The 17,396-nt window shown below is 40.4% G+C and overlaps 1 protein-coding gene across 9 annotated transcripts in view; it reads right to left on the bottom strand.

Annotated features, from left to right (window-relative positions):
• Positions 1 to 17,396, bottom strand: part of PPIP5K2 (diphosphoinositol pentakisphosphate kinase 2) — a 130,497-nt gene that overhangs the window by 29,097 nt on the left and 84,004 nt on the right. For all 9 annotated transcript variants that reach the window (XM_040342935.1, XM_040342945.1, XM_040342955.1 and 6 more), the window contains exons 14-21: positions 16,572 to 16,657; positions 14,713 to 14,838; positions 12,740 to 12,861; positions 11,074 to 11,256; positions 6,823 to 6,964; positions 6,324 to 6,547; positions 863 to 990; positions 384 to 498 (exon numbers count right to left, since the gene is read on the bottom strand). In XM_040342935.1, coding sequence (XP_040198869.1) covers positions 384 to 498; positions 863 to 990; positions 6,324 to 6,547; positions 6,823 to 6,964; positions 11,074 to 11,256; positions 12,740 to 12,861; positions 14,713 to 14,838; positions 16,572 to 16,657 — 1,126 coding nt within the window. The remainder of the gene's footprint in view (positions 1 to 383; positions 499 to 862; positions 991 to 6,323; positions 6,548 to 6,822; positions 6,965 to 11,073; positions 11,257 to 12,739; positions 12,862 to 14,712; positions 14,839 to 16,571; positions 16,658 to 17,396) is intronic.

Here is a 17,396-nt window from a genome sequence, read left to right as displayed (position 1 = left end):
TCCTGGTCTCTCCCCCCTGCTGAGTGCCACCATAGCAAGTCTCTTACTATGGGAGCACTCCCGAGCCAGCTTTGTGCGTCAATTAACACACAGAGCGTGACTCTGCCCCACCCCCCGCTCTCTCCTCACTGGCTGCGATTGACAGCAGCAGGAACCAATGGCTCCCGCTGCCGCCTCTGTCCAATGAGGAGAGAGAAGGCCAAGAGAGCTGCTGTTCTCATGTACATTTCTGCATCGAGATCATGCTCAGGTAAGTATTTAGGGGGGATGGAGGGCAGCTGCACTCAAAGTTCTGCCTTTAGAACCACTTTAACAATTTAAAAGGTTAAAAGTCACAATACAGATGTAAATATATTACATGTTTAAAACTCCCTACTACTTACATCACAGAGCGCTCCAAAACGAAGAATTGACAGTAGTGAATGAACATGACTTTCGCTGGTAAAATACAAACGTGTGCGCACATGCCGTTCGGGAGACATCACACCGCGAGAATACCTGGAAAACAAAAGATTCCAGCTTTTCCTGTGTGTGTTAGCTATCCAATATGGCAGGAAAGCATGTGTGGTTTTAAGGTATTGCTCCAACTGTACGTTTATAGGAGCGAAGGAAAAAAAAAAACATCATTACATCTATTCAGTAAGGATAGGTGTCTTTCAGCTGTCATAAGAACTTTCACCAAAATGGTGAATAAAAACAGATTAACAGCAACAGGTCATAGTTACATAGCTAGTCTGGCTGAAAAAAGACACAAGTCCATCTAGTTCAATCATTACCAACGGCAAGCTGTGGCAGCTCATACTTTCTGTAAATGCTAATACAGTATGGTAATATCTGGAAACAAAGGAATAAAGCTTCTTACAGTGGATGAAGCTTATTTACTGTGTCATCATCTTGTGTTCTTTGCAGATCAGAGCGAATCTTTCGAACAAGAGGTGTACAGTAACCTTTAGCGATCTCCAGTTTTTCTGCTTTGGATATACCATATTCCTAAAATACAATACACAAAAATTAAATGCCTCGTGTTTTTCTGGCCAAAACAGTTTAAAGTACAGTCCTGTGCAGCCGCTATACGAACACTTTATAACAACACTATTTGTTCATTTTGTTACTAAACATTATGGTGAGATATATATATATATTATATATATACACATACATACATACATACATACATACATACATATACACACACACACACACACACACACACATATACACATTTATTGAGGTGCTTTATATAATGCCAGCGTGACAGAAATTAAAAACTCCACATAATTTCTCAGCAAGTCGGCTATTACAAGGTAATAAGATAATAATCAACGTTATAATTCGGAAAGCACAGTTAAAATCACGTAATGAACATAATGAGGGTTGAGCTTTATAGACATGTGGTTAACCACATGTCTTCCTGACCAGGTAATTTTTTGGAATACAGCACCGTATTATTATAACCGACAATTGTGCGGTCATATAACGCTATACTCCAATGAAATTTATTTCCTACAAATAAAGCTTTCTTTTGGTGGCATTTGATCACTCCTTTTTTTTTGCATTATAAACAAAAAAAAAGTGTGTGTATACATATACACACACACAGTTACATAGTAGGCAAGGTTGAAAAAAGACAAGTCCAACCTATGTGTGTTATTTTATGTCAGTATTAAATTGTATATCCCTGTATGTTGTGGTCATTCAGGTGCTTATCTAATAGTTGTTTTTTTAATTATTGCTGCTCCCAGCTGAAACCACTGACTGTGGAAGATAATTCCACATCCTTACCACTCTAAGGCTGGGTTCACACTACTACACTACTTTCATCCTACTTTGCTCTGTGTTCAATGTTTCCCTATGAGAGCGTCTTGTAGCATCCTACACAAGTCGGTCCGACTTTGAAAATGCTCCCTGTACTACTTTTGGTCCTACATTGATCCTACTTCAGGCCCATTGAATATCATTGAAGTCGGACCAGAGTAGTATCCTGTTCATGAAAGTAGGATGGATGTAGGACCAATGTAGGATAAATGTAGGACCAATGTAGCAGAGCAAAGTAGGATGAAAGTAGTGTAGTAGTGTGAACCCAGCCTTACAGCAAAGAGCCCTGGACTTCTCCTTAAGGCTGGGTTCACACTACTACACTACTTTCATCCTACTTTGCTCTGTGTTCAATGTTTCCCTATGAGAGTGTCTTGTAGCATCCTACACAAGTCGGTCCGACTTTGAAAATGCTCCCTGTACTACTTTTGGTCCTACATTGATCCTACTTCAGGCCCATTGAATATCATTGAAGTCGGACCAAAGTAGTATCCTGTTCATGAAAGTAGGATGGATGTAGGACCAATGTAGGACCAATGTAGCAGAGCAAAGTAGGATGAAAGTAGTGTAGTAGTGTGAACCCAGCCTTAAGGGGCATTAGTTAGATACCAATAAGGTACTTCTAATGATGTGTGCTCCACTGTACTCCACTGTTGAATGCTTCTTTCCTGAAAAATTATACTTACGAGTGGACTCTGATGGTGATGTCTGTCACTGCTGAAGTTCCAATAGTGAAACTGGCAGTCGGGACTAAAGCACAGCAGATCTCGCACTGTACATTGCTCCTCTGTTCAGAAAATTTATTGTACTGTTTTTAAAGTATACAAGGCTTTCTGTGATAGGACAAGAGGTGTATGTGAGAGGGGCTGAGCTCCATCCTTTTATTTTTTTCTGCTGGAATTTCAGTAATGGCAGAAAGGCTGCATGTATAACAATTTTTAAGAAAGTAGCAGAAACCACAAGTGGGGCACACTTCAATGGAAATATTTTTGGTACCTAGCTAAAGCTCCAAAAACTTTAGGGCAGCTAGGATGCTAGCTAGCATAAAACTGAGGCATGATAGTAAGAGATGGGGTTAACCAGGGGCTTTTTGTTTGCTAACCTCCTATATAACCCGATATTTAAGAAATTCGAAACTCCTGTGTCTCTCAATAGATAAAGAAAGTTTGGCTGTCTTGGGACTCTGTCAATGGCTCCCGCTGCTGTAAATCACAGCCACTGAGCAAATCACGGGAGAGAGGGGGGGCAGGGCCGAGTCGCAGGTTTGTGTGAATGGACACGCAGAGCCGCAGCTTGGAAGAGAGCCTACTTGAGTGCCCCCATTGCAAGCCGCTTGCTCTGGGGGCACTCAGCAGGAGGGAGGGGCCAGGAGCGCTGGCGGGGGACACGAGAATAGGAGGATCGGGGCTGCTCTGTCAAAAACACTGCACAGAGTAAGCAAGTATAGCATGTTTGTTTTTTGTTTAAAGGAAACTTTAATATCACTTTAATGCTGCTGCTACTGATGACACACCGATTCACAGCTGCACAAAAACTATACAGTAAATCTACAAAAGTAGCCCTGTACCAAGCTACAGATTACCAGATAAAATGCTGATGTGGCATGGCTGTTAGAAAAAGGTATGCAGTTTGAAGATGTTGACTGTAGGTTGGGGTAGCAAAATGTGTTCTTGGATTACCATTTGATATATTATGCATGCTTAGAACGACCTCTTCTAAAACACGAGAGTCAAACCCAATGTCATGCACACACCTGAGCCAGCCAAAATGCTTTCATTTTTTAGAATATAAAATGGACCTAAAAAGCTCAGCGTGGCAAACTATAGAATGCATAAATGAAATAACATTCTATTACCCGTCTACAAAGATGGATGTATTCGAAGTTCAAGGTGAAAAAGAAGCAATCATTCATAGTATTAGGAACTGAGTCATCACCAAATATGGTCTTTAGATGGAATCATCCTATTTTTGCTAGAAACTTACCTTCAAGCGTTTCATTTTATAAGATTGTCAAGTATACAAAACTGAAATGGCTCGTTCAGAAAGCCCTTTTACCAGTTACTCATACTTTGATCATCACTTCCCATACTTTTATTTTCTGAAACTATGCCATTTAGGAGACAATGCATGGTAAAGCATATATTTTTTCCCCCTGTGCCAGTCACAGAATTTTTGGGTTGCAAATTCTATTCAGTAAACGGACTACTGGAAACTAAAATCGATTGAATTTTTACCATTATGCATTCATGATAAATGCCGTTGTTAAAACCCGTCTTTTGGTGTGTAGCAAATGCCTTTAGAATTATATAGTCTGGTTTTCTGAAGTGGAATTTTTTCGCAGCGCACCTATAAGTGGCTATAAATAGCCCAATCAAGGCCCCCGATTTGTTGGCTTGATAAAATATGCACATGAAAATTATGCCTTGAAGGGCCATCATTTAGAAATAATTAACTTAAGCACTCATCACAGATTTGTTGGAAAATCTTTGTATGATGACCAAAAAATGCAGTTACACTATAAGGGGTAAATGGGGGCTCTAGGTGGCTAATTGCCAGAAAAAAAACGGAAGTATAGTTCCCAATGTCATGCATTGCCTTAGATACGAAAGTGGTTTCTACAATGCCAAATGAAAATAAGGAGCCCCGTATCAAAACTGGTAAGATGTGTCTCACCCTCTGAGCAAGAAAAGTGTATTTCCTCTGTTTTGGTGTACAGGAAACAAAGTACTACTTATATACTGCTTCCCGAGTCAAGGATGGCAGCTGTTCTTGGCACTGGAATGAATCAGTAAAAGGAATTCATGGCCATTGTTTCCAAGGAAATACCAAACAGTCTTTGGCCACCCTAATGTCTGGTACACAGGATGAGATTATCGGACGATAGATCATTTGTTTTGTTTTTGCAGGCTAGTCTCATATCAAAAATGAAGAGTTTATTAAAGTGACGAAAATTCTTGTATTACAGAATAAAAACTTGAAAGTGATGTAATGTGTTTTTAGTGTATTTGTATTGTAAATTCTCACAACTACTGAACTGATTAATCACGTAAGCGCCTGACCATTTGGCTGGCCAAACACCAGAGGACCTTTTGTGATTCAGCACTGCGTTGCTTTAACTAACAATTGCGCGGTTGTGCGACGTGGCTCCCAAACAAAATCGCCGTCCTTTTTTCCCACAAATAGAGCTTTATTTTGGTGGTATTTGCTCACCTCTGCGGTTTTTATTTGTTGCGCTATAAACAAAAATAGAGTGACAATTTTTCAAAAAATATATACAATTTTTTTTTTTCCCCTCAGTTTAGGCCGATACGTTTTCTTCTACATTGATTGGTTTGCGCAAAAGTTGTAGTGTCTACAAAATAGGGGATAGTTTTATGGCATTTTTATAAAATGTTTTACTAGTAATGGCGGTGATCAGCGATTTTTATCACGACTGCGACTTTATGGCAGACACATCGGACACCGATTACTGTAAAAAATTACACTAGCAGTGAGTGGTTTAATCTGTAGGGGGCGCTGAAGAGGTTAAGTGTGTCCTAGGCTGTGATTTTAACTGTGGGGGCAGATGATCAGTGACAGCATCACAAGGTAGAATGGGGAGAGGCTTGTTTACACTTGCCTCTCCCCGTTCTGCAGCTCTGTGACCTGATCGCAGGCCATCGGGGGACATCAAGTCGGCGGGTCCCGTTGGCACAGTCACGAAGCTCGCGGCAGGGGCACACTTTAAAGTAACATATATATATATATATATATATATATATATATATATATATATATATATATATATATATATATATATATATATATATATATATATATATATGTTACTCTGCCCAGCCGTGCCATTCTGCCAATGTATACGTGCAGGAGCTGGTCGGGAACCGGTTAAAAGAATATTGTACGATTTGGTATCGTACGAGAAAAAATTATCTGCTTGTTCCATTGGATAATATCCAATGAAATATCGTGATCAGATCACGAAAGCCGTGTACCAACGATCAGACTATCTTGTAAATTTTTCAGATCAAGTGTACAGAACCTTAGCCTCCGATATACTGTATGTGATCACTTTGGCTAAAGGCCTGTACACACAATCAGAAAATCATACAAAAAATACCGCTTTTGAAGCGATTGTAGGATAATCTGATCATAAGTACACAGCTTTCAAGAGCCGATCACGACAGTTCATCCGATATTACAAGTACAAGAATTTTTTTTCATACGATACTAGATCATACGATTTTCGCTCGATCAGTGCAGTTGTGCGAAAATACAATACAAAAACACTACAACACATTACATCACTTCAGAATTTTTTTTTCTGTCGTACGAGAATTTTCTGCAGTTTAGTAAACTTTAATTTCGATATGAAACTAGCATGCAAAAACAACGATCATTCGTCTGATAATCTCATCGTGTGTACCAGGCATTAGGATGGCCAAAGACTCACAGCCAAACTGAGGGCTCAGTTCACTCATATCCACTACAGTCAAATAAAGCCAAGTTACCTGAGGAATGACAATATCAGCTAGTGCCTTGGATATCCTATACAATTCCATTGTGCTCTCCAGTTTTAATGAATAGTTATGTTGCACGTCATACTTTATACAATCATAAATATCAGGAATCTTGCTTATATCGTATCTTCCATTTTTTGTTTTGAAATCTTTTTCCAGTTTGGACCACCGACGCAGCATCAACTCCAAAGTCTCACTGTGGTAGAGGTGAATATCTACATAGGAACAGCGCAAAATGTCAGCGTTTCTCATATTAAATCAAAATGAATCACTGCAGATTAAACTTATTTTCGGGATAGGTCAGCAAACACAGCTGTATAAACACCGGCAACATGCATGTCTGCGTCCCATTACTCTGATTGATGCTTTCATTTGAAACCAAAGAGATGGATGTAGTAAAGCCATTGTCAATTACAAACAAAACCCCTGAAAAATCCCCTTTTTATAATGGCAGTTTCATTAAAAAGGAACATATTGTAGATTACATTACCTGCAAATTTGGTGTCTTCCATTCTTAGTCGAATTTGGGAAGTCAGGCTTTGAATTAATGAATACACTTTGTCACAAGTCTTCACTGGATTCTTTACAATCTGCATGGATTTAATCTGTGATATGCTTCCAGTAGGAGTCAGCTAAAAATACAAAATTGAAGCCGTTTAATATTTCAGTAAAAACATTGTTGTTTTTGAAGTTTTCTTTTTTTAATTAAGGTCAATGCTAAATATTCCAACTGGCACAGGGTAGTATACACAACATTAGCTTGTCATATTATCTCAGGAACCTTGGGCCCTGTTCATGGTCACAAACATGCACACACCAATGCTTCCTCTTCTGAGAGGAACAACAATTGTACAGCTGCATTTTAACACATGTAAAAGATAAATATTATAGTATCCATCTACCACAATGGTTTAGCTCAGGGGTGTAAAACTCAATTTCATTGTGGGCCACATCAGCATTACGATTGCCCTCAAAAGGGACAGTTCCTTTACATTAGCTGTCAAGAGCCACTCCACCATCAGAAGTTGAGTCCCCCACTCTCCCTTACATCACAGTGTACCCCCTTTCCTTATGTTGCTGCTGGGAAGAAGCTGGATGCATTGCTTGAAAGCAGAAAGTAAGGGTCTGGAGTAGGACCAGAGGAGGGCTGGAACTCTCCTGCAGCTGCAGGAGAGGTGCAAGAGCCACATGAATTGCCCTGGAGGGCGGGATTCGGCCCGCGGGCCTTGTGTTTGACACCTGTGGTTTAGCTTATACAGGGCTCCGATAGCTGCTTCCATGGCTGCGTTTATGAATCCACAATAAAAAAACAAAAACAAAGGCAGGCTACTTTGTTAAAGGATTACTTTCCAGTTGTGACGTTCCATGTGTGCTAGCACAAACTATGCAAAAGGAGTTCTTATGCAAGAAAAAAAACCTGTACTAAAAGAAATACAGTATCTCACAAAAGTGAGTACACCCCTCACATTTTTGTAAATATTTTATTATATCTTTTCATGTGACAACACTGAAGAAATTACACTTTTCTACAATGTAAAGTAGTGAGTGTAAATTTGCTGTCCCCTCAAAATAACTTGACACACAGCCATTAATGTCTAAACCGCTGGCAACAAAAGTGAGTACACCCCTAAGTGAAAACTTTCAAATTGGGCCCAATTAGCCATTTTTCCTCCCCGGTGTCATGGGACTCAGTGTTACAAGGTCTCAGGTGTGAATGGGAAGCAGGTGTGTTAAATTTGGTGTTATCGCTCTCACTCTCTCATACTGGTCATTGGATTTTTAACATGATCTCTCTGAGGATGTGAAAAAAAGAACTGTTGCTCTACATAAAAATTGCCTAGTCTACAAGAAGATTGCCAAGACCCTAAAACTGAGCTGCAGCATGGTGGCCAAGACCATACAGCGGTTTAACAGGACAGGTTCCACACAGAACAGGCTTCGCCATGGTCGACCAAAGAGGTTGAGTGCACGTGCTCAGCATCATATCCAGAGGTTGTCTTTGGGAAATAGATGTATGAGTGCTGCCAGCATTGCTGCAGAGGTTGAAGGGGTGGGGGGTCAGCTTGTCGGTGCTCAGACCAAACACTGCATACGGCATCAAATTGGTCTGCACGGCTGTCGTCCCAGAAGGAAGTCTCTTTTAAAGATGATGCCCAAGAAAGCCTGTTTGCTGAAGAGAAGCAGACTAAGGACATGGATTACTGGAACCATGACCTCTGGTCTGATGAGACCAAGATAAACTTATTTGGTTCAGATGGTGTCAAGCGTGTGTGGTGGCAACTAGGTGAGGAGTATAAAGACAAGTGCGTCTTGCCTACAGTCAAGCATGGTGGTAAGAGTGTCATGGTCTGGGGCTGCATGAGTGCTGCCAGCACTGGGGAGCTACAGTTCATTGAGGGAACCATGAATGCCAACATGTACTGTGACATACTGAAGCAAAGCATGATCCCCTCCCTTCGGAGACTGGGCCACATGGCAATATTCCAACATGATAACAACCCCAAACACACCTCCAGACGACCACTGCCTTACTAAAGAATCTGAAGGTAAAGGTGATGAACTGGCCAAGCATGTCTCCAGACCTAAACCCTATTGGAGCATCTGTGGGGCATCCTCAACAAAAGGTGGAGGAGCGCAAGGTCTCCAACATCCATCAGCTCTGTGATGTCGTCATGGAGGAGTGGAAGAGGACTCCATTGGCAACCTGTGAAGCTCTGGTGAACTCTTTGCACAAGAGGGTTAAGGCAGTCCTGGAAAATAATGGTGGCCACATAACATATTGACACTTTAGGCCCAATTTGGAAATTTTCACATAGGGGTGTACTCACTTTTGTTGCCAGTGGTTTACACATTAATGTGTGTTGAGTTATTTTGAGGGGACAGCAAATTTACACTGTTATACAAACTGTACACTCACTACGTTACATTGTAGCAAAGTGTCATTTCTTCAGTGTTGTCACAAAGATATAATAAAATATTTACAAAGATGTGAGGGGCGTTCTCACTTTTGTGCGATACTGTATGTAGGCTAGGCTACAACTGCCAACCTCCTTCTGAAAAAGCAATGGGGGTGAGAGGGAATGCTGATGGCTAAACATTTTATACCTTAATGCAAAGAATGCATTAGGCTTTAGAATCACATTATACAATGCATTTATTTTATTTATTGCCATCTTTCTCAACTTAACTATTGGTCTTGGTGACCATTATCAGTAACAGCAAATCCAAACTATTTGATTTGTCACGGAACAAGAGGTGAGGGGTAATCTTTAGGTAATATCCAAGAGAGGATTTCTTTATATTTTCTGCTGCGTTTTCCATGCAGGAATAATAGGGTAATCTCCCTGATGGGATACAACTAGCATAAAAAAGAACCTGATTGGGGTCTTTCCTTTGCTATCTAAAACTAAATAAAAACCTTTTTTCTTTTTATATAGATAACATTTATTAGTAAAAACTTGACACCAATTAAGCACAAGTGCCAATTTACAGTCAATGAATGCATAAGACATTGGAATTATACTATCCGACCCTCTCCTCTTAACCTATTCCTGCTTACCATGTGTAAAAAAATATTTATGTATTTTTATTCCGCTTCGGTCACATGATCCTGCAGCTTCTGCTTCCCTATGTCATTAAGTGATGGCTGCAGGGGACAGGAAGGAGCGTTAACAACGGCTGAGCCATGGGAGCCTATAGGGGACCCCACAGCTCCAGATTTCTAAGCTGTTGTCAAACCTTGTAATGACAAAGGGGGGCTTGAGCTGCCAGAACAAGTGACCAGACTGAAAAAAGATGAAGCTCTCCTCAATGACCAGGTTCCATTCCCATGACCAGGTCGTTAAGAGCCCATTCACACAGGGCAACATGACTTCTAGCATGACTTTGGGAGGCAACTTGGACACGACTTGAGTATGAATCATCAGACAACTTACAAGGCAACTTCAAGTTGCCTCCAGGACAGTACAAGGCAACTTCAAGTCGCCTCCAGGACAGGAGGCTTTCCAGTGGCCATTTAAACAACAATCAGCTCTGTGGGAGGGAGGGGGGGGGGGGGGGGAAGGGTTTGCCTGAGAAATGTATGCTATCTTCCTGTATTGTTGCTTCAGTTAAGACAGTGATCAGACCTCTGAGGCAACTTCCATTGAAATCAATGGGTACAAGTTGCCTAGAAGTCGGATTGAAGTAGTACAGGAACCTTTTCTGAAGTCGGAGCGACTTCAGTAGTGTACATTAAGACTGCTCCCATTCATTTTCTCGACCGGGCGACTTGAAGTCGGATCCCAGGTCGCCCCAGTGTAAACCAGCTCTAAAGGAATTGGTCGTTAAATGAGGAGCCACAACCAATCAATATTTTAAACATTCTTAACTACTGTAAAAAAAAAAAAGGTCTTAAACACAAATCTCCAGTTTAACCGCTTGCCAACCAGCCGCCACAGTTTTATGGCGGCAGGTCGGCTCGGCTGTGCGAGATCACGTAATATTACGTCATCTCGCTAATCAGCCAATAGGGGCACGTGCAGGAGGATGGAACATTTTTAAGATCATTCAGTGTTAGGCTTAAATTCCAATGTATTATTGAATACAATTTGTTTCAGCAGCAAGCAGATGTGCAGGAGGATATTGAGATTGTGGTCCTTTCTTTCTTACAACACAGGATGCAAAGACAGACATTCTGGTAAACTAGTGCTCTAAAAGTACTGCGATAGCTTACAGCAAGACTGACATAAAAATTAGTTACCTTTTCATTGTCCTCAGCACTAAAATCACGATCCCGCTGAAGTATTTCATGAAGTCGTGCCTTCACTCGATGCTGACAGCTGCTAAATGAGTCACTGTCACTATCCAAGAGACCATTCATGTTGGCACTTTTCACCATCTGCACAAGTATTGGGGTCAGCTCACCTTCCAGAGCCAGCAAGCCCTAGGAATTAAATTGGTAAAAGCGAAGACCAAGCGTGTGAACTTTCAAGGAAGAAGTGTTTATATTTTCCCTCTAGTAACCAAAAGATATTCCCCATTTTCATTTCCTATCCTCTCTACCAATAGGAAAAGTAAAATGCAACTGAAAGCGAACAGGTAAAAAAAGAGAAGTCCTTGGGCACTTTAAAAAATACATAAACACAACCTGGAAACACAATCATAAATGTATTGGATTTTCCAAAAATATGCAATAGGACTAATTAAAATTAAACCTGTGCTTTGAAAAAAAAACAGTCACAGTTTAAGTTTATACCAAACTTGATTTAAACAGCCTTTAAAGTCCAAGGTGCCCCCCAAACTGATATTCAAATGATGACATTCCCCAAGGCTGAGAATAAGCTACTTTCTCACAGCTTCCAAGATGCTATAGTATAAATAGGCACAGGGAATCCAAATGTGCAATTCACAGTAATAAGAAGTCATTCTTTCCACAGGGCCTATTTATAATGCGATTTTGAAAGTTAGGTTATGTATTGGTATCGTATAGATTCCACAGGTATGTTATTAACAGAGATAAAAACTAAAACCAAGTAAGGAATTCTTATCTTCTTTTTTATATATATACAGGGGTTGACAAATTTGCTTGGAATCTAGGAGCCAGCTAAAAAAGTTAGGAGCCAGAAAACGTGCCCCGTCCCGACGAGCTTGCGCGCAGAAGCGAACACGTACGTGAGCAGCGACCGCATATGTAAACGGTGTTCAAACCACACATGTGAGGTATCGCCGCGATTGGTAGAGCGAGAGCAATAATTCTAGCCCTAGACCTCCTCTAACTCAAAACATGCAACCTGTAGAATTTTTTAAACGTTGCCTATGGAGATTTTAAAGGGCAAAAGTTTGTCGGCATTCCACGAGCGGACGTAATTTTGAAGCGTGACATGTTGGGTATCAATTTACTCGGCGTAACATTATCTTTCATAATATTAAAAAAAATGGGGATAACTTTACTGTTGTCTTATTTTTTTATTAAAAAAAAGTGTAATTTTTTCCCCAAAAAAGTGCGCTTGCAAGACCGCTGCGCAAATACGGCGTGACAGAAAGTATTGCAACGATCCCCATTTTATTCTCTAGGGTGTTGGGATAAAAAATATATATAATGTTTGGGGGTTCTAATTAGAGGGAAGAAGATGGCAGTGAAAATAGTGAAAAATTACATTAGAATTGCTGTTTAACTTGTAATGCTTAACTTGTAATACCAACGGCCACCACCAGATGGCGCCAGCTTACACATCTGGTGGTAATAACTTGTAATACCAACGGCTCACCACCAGATGGCGCCAGTCCTGTATATATATATATATATATATGTACATGCATACACACACACATACACACATATATATATATAAAAAAAAACAGACAACACAAAACAACTAAAATGCAGATCCAGAGAAGCTTGAAATTGAAACCACATATCAATATACTTTAGCAAAAGCTGCAGCGGTCATCTGGACTCTCCCTTCATCTGAGGCGTAGATCTTCAGGTCATGTCGGTAAGTACTGTGTAACCTGAGCAAGCCACATCCTGGGAAACCAGCATAGTCTCCTGAAAAACCATATACATTACTTTAGATAACACATATGGGGATATCACACAGAACTGGTACCCTTTTGATGAAGGGGTTTGTTTGGATATTGACATAGCAGAAGTTAGGCAAGGGTCAATATTTTTTTAATTTATGGATTAAAGAAGTACATATTGTCCATGTATATTAAGGAACTGAAGGGGCAAGCAAGCATAAGACACAGAGGACCTCAGCTCAGAGGAATGATTAGCTGAACTGAATGCATTCTCTCTTGGGAAGAGGCAATTAAGGGGGGAAATGATCACCATGTATAAATACATATATGACCCATATAGTGAACTTGATGTAGTGTTATTTACTTTAGGTTCATTACAAAGTGCATGAGAGCTCTCTGCGAATCAGAAGGAAGAGGTTTTACCTGAATGTAGGCTTCTTCACATTAAGGGCTATAAAAATGGGGAATACATTCTTTCAGGAACTAGTTCTAGCTCGTTCAGTGGATTTTTATTCATTTATTTTAATAGTTAGATGCATTCCGAAATGCACAGATCTAAATGGCTATTAACATGTATAAGTGATAACACCAGAGACTGCTGATCCAGGAGAATATCAGATTGTCTTCGATGATTAGGAAGGATTTTTGTTTTAATTCCTGTTTGAGCACATTGGACCATGTTTTATAGGGGATTTTCGCCTTTCTCTACATCAAATGGATGGATTATTATTCATATTTTCTATTGGTTGAACTAGACAGACATGTGCAATTCGTTTTTTTCCGAATTCGTTTTTTGTCCAAATTCGGCATATTCGTTCAGTCGGAAACAACAATTTTTTGCCAATTTTTTTTTCCAAATAAACGAAAATCCAAAAATCAGAAAGAACGGAAAGAAGACCGAAAATCTGAAAAAAGAACGAAAGTTAGAAAGAACGAAAAACTTTCGGATAATTTCGTATTTTTTATTATAATTAAATTATTAACCATTATTCTAGTTTTTTTTCATTATTATTTATAAATAATAATAAAAAACTAGAATAATAGTTATAAGCTATTAAATTATAGGTATTGGAATTTCCATTCAAATTTGGCTAACTGTTAGTGAATGTAACGAATACAAATTTATCCAAAGTTATGAATTATCGAAACGACGGATACCGCATCTATACGAACGGAAAGTAACAAATTCTAATGCATGCATCCGAAGTAATGAATAATTTAAATAACAAATGGCGATCATAACGAATGACCTGGTAAATGGAAAAACAAATGAAACGAAAAAAGAAAAAACACATTTTCCAGCAGTGCACATGTCTACTAGACAGACATGTCTTTTTTTCAATTTGACCAACTACCGTATTTATCGGAGTATAACGCGCACTTTTTTCCCCTTAAAATCAGGGGGAAATCGTGGGTGAGCGTTATACGCCGATCCCCGCTTTCTGAGCGCCGCCGCCAACATATACCGAGTGCAGTACACTCGGGTACATTCGGCTGGGCTCGGCTCCGCGAGAGGAGCCGAGCCCAGCCGAGTGTACTGCACTCGGTATATGTCGGCGGCGGCGTTCAAAAACAGCGCGGGAGAAGCGGGAAGAAGCGGAGAGGACACCACGAATGCCGCAGACGGATGCCGAACCGGACAAGGCCGCCGATGGACGCCGGGCAACTGTAAGTAACTGTATCTGTAAATTGTCAGTATTTCTTTTTTTTTTCCCTAGGATTCTCCTCTAGGTTTGGGGTGCGCGCTATACGCCGGTGCGCGCTATAGGGCGATAAATACGGTATATAAAACTAAAATTTTAAGATATTTACTGTTTTTTCATTACACATGCTGCATAATGCCTAGTGAAGCTTCCCTGAAGCTGTACATTATTACCTTGTCCTCCAGGATACATGCACCGAAACGCTCTTCCAAGCTCCTCCGCCTGAACTCGCCCTGCAGGAGTCAGTTCACCTCCCCACTTAAGGACTAGAAGTAGTGATGGCTCCTCTCTTCGATAGTCTAAAAAAAAACATGTAATGCAACAAATCGGTACAAATGGGACAGAAAGTGAACGCTTTGCCTTCACTCACAAAGCCACCTAAAATTTTAATTTTGGACAGATGGAGGTGGACTCAATTGCCATCTGGCTTTTATTTCTCTTAATGACTACATCAGCATAATCTCACCATGTCACGGATGATCTTTCCATGTATAAAATCGGTCTCACATCACTGAAGAGCCAGCAAAGTAATGGGAGACTAACAGTTAGCATTCTAATCACTGTGGCAAGCAAAAAAAGTGAAGAACTTAAAGGGGTTGTAAACCATTATGGATCATGCATTAAAGGAGTAGAAAAGGCAGAAGGTTTTTTTATCTTAATGCATTCTATGTGATATGGAAGCCAGGGGTAGACAGAGTCCTGCTGTCTATCAATTGACGCAGTAGCAGGACTCGGAAACACGCCCGCACGAGTGCCCCCATGGAAAGCGTCTCTCCGTGGGGGCACTCAAGAAGGAGGAGGAGCCAGGAGTGCCACCGGGACACCCCAGAAGAGGAGGATTGGGGAACCTCTGTGCAAAACTTTTGCACAGAGGAGGCAAGTATACCATGTTTGTTATTTAAAAAAAAAAAAAAACAAAGCTTTAAAATCACTTTAAGCCGAAAACTACTAAAGTCACTGAGAAGTATAATAAACTAGCACATACATGATTATTGACCTTTTTGAAAAGTTCAGTTCCTACAAAAACTTACATCAGGATTTTTCGCATACTATTTATACAGTAATACCTCGGATTGCGAGCAACAAGGTTTACGAGCGTTTCGCAATACAAGCTATTTAATTTTAAAGAGCAGGATTCAAGCCACTGGAGTGTGCAGTACCGCATGTGACCAGAGGTGCGAGGGCGCCGGTGATGCTCAGAGACACTCGATTCCCGAGCGCCACAAAAGCATCTCCGAGAATCTTTGACACCCCCCTCCTCTGGCCACATGCGGTACTGCATACACTAGCAGTGACACTGGAACGAATTATCTGAGTTTCCATTGATTCCTATGGGGAAACTCGCTTTCATATACGAGTGCTTTGGATTACAAGCATTCTTCTGGAACAAATTATGCTCGTAATCCAAGGTACCACTGTATTTGCTTTATGGACATTTGTCCAAGCCGCACAGGCGTATAACATGCACCCTAACTTTAAGAGGGAAGTTTCAGGAATAAAACGTTCCACAGCCCCCTGCGTATAACACGCAGGCACAGTTTACTCTCTATTTTCAGGGTAAAAAAGTGAGTGTTATACGCCAATTAATACAGTGTTATATAAATATATATAAAAATAAAAAAGGTGGCTGCCAGTGCTGGCGTTCTTCTAAAAGTGATAGCTCCCTGGCTGTCTCTGACTTTTTGAGACCCTAAGCCAGAAAAACTATGTAGCTAGTAAAAGTGATAATAACATCTAAACTGCTCACGTGTTCCATATCCATGAATATGTGCCTAGGCAAGTGACGAGCGTGGGGGTGGGGGTCCATCATTTTAGAAAAGTAAGTAATCAAAAAAGAGAATTGTGTAGTGAAGAGGAGGAGGGTTGGAGAGTAGGGGAGTTTTTTCAAGATGAAGATCTATTTTAATGAAGATTTTGGAGCATAGCTATGCATCATTTCAAACTTTTTTTCAGTGATTAAGAAATCCACATACAGCAATAACAAGCATAACATAACAAATCTATAAAAGTAGTTTAACAGACCAAACTGTACCTTCTTCTTCACTAGATGTCTTAGGACAACCATGGGGGAGATATGTCAGCTGAACTTTTCGATTAATTCCAGAAAAGTGTCCATACCTTGAAAAATATTAACAATGGTCTAGTGAATACAAACAAGTAGCAGGTAGAGAAGACCACAGACAAATCTATGTCTGTGTGTACGCATTATTTGATATAGTTTGGTTTGAAGTGAGTATAGCCAAGTATAGCCCTTTTTTAGGGTTTAATTTCTTGCCTTGGAATACAACAGGAAGAAAGATGAAATCTCCCAAAAGGGCGACAGGACAATTGTCACAAATCCCTTTCTCTCCCTCTGGAAGATTTCCTTAACTCTCATGTCAACTATAAAATGTAGGCTTTCCCCTTGCAATTACTTTTTTTTATTTGAAATGTAGGAGGAACTGAACTCTGTTGCTCAAGAAAGGCAAAGGACTAGTAACCAGCAGGGCTTTTTTCAGGGGGAACTTAGTGGAACTTGGTTCCACCACCTCTGGCTCAGACCCTTTGGTGCCTGCTCACCACAATCGCTTGTAAACACAGAAGTCCGGTTTCTGTGTTTACAAGTGACAGCTCTGCACTCTGTATATAATGCAATCCTGGTATATAACACCCCTTTAAGACCCTCCTACTGTCTTTGTGAAATTTGACTGAACACGTCCACTATTTGATGTGATTTGGAGGGTGTGTGTAGGAGTGGGGTTTTGTGGGGCCGTGATTAAGTTCCAGCACATATTGTTTGAGAAAAAAAGCCCTGGTAACTAGTATTGCCTGTGATCACCCTGCAGCAGCTGATCTTTCTCCATTACTGACTTGACAA

This window comes from Rana temporaria, chromosome 1 (genome assembly GCF_905171775.1).
Source record: "Rana temporaria chromosome 1, aRanTem1.1, whole genome shotgun sequence".
Lineage (NCBI taxonomy): Eukaryota > Metazoa > Chordata > Amphibia > Anura > Ranidae > Rana > Rana temporaria.
The sequence above is the reverse complement of the archived record's forward strand: the minus strand, read 5'-3'. Positions and strand labels throughout refer to the sequence as shown.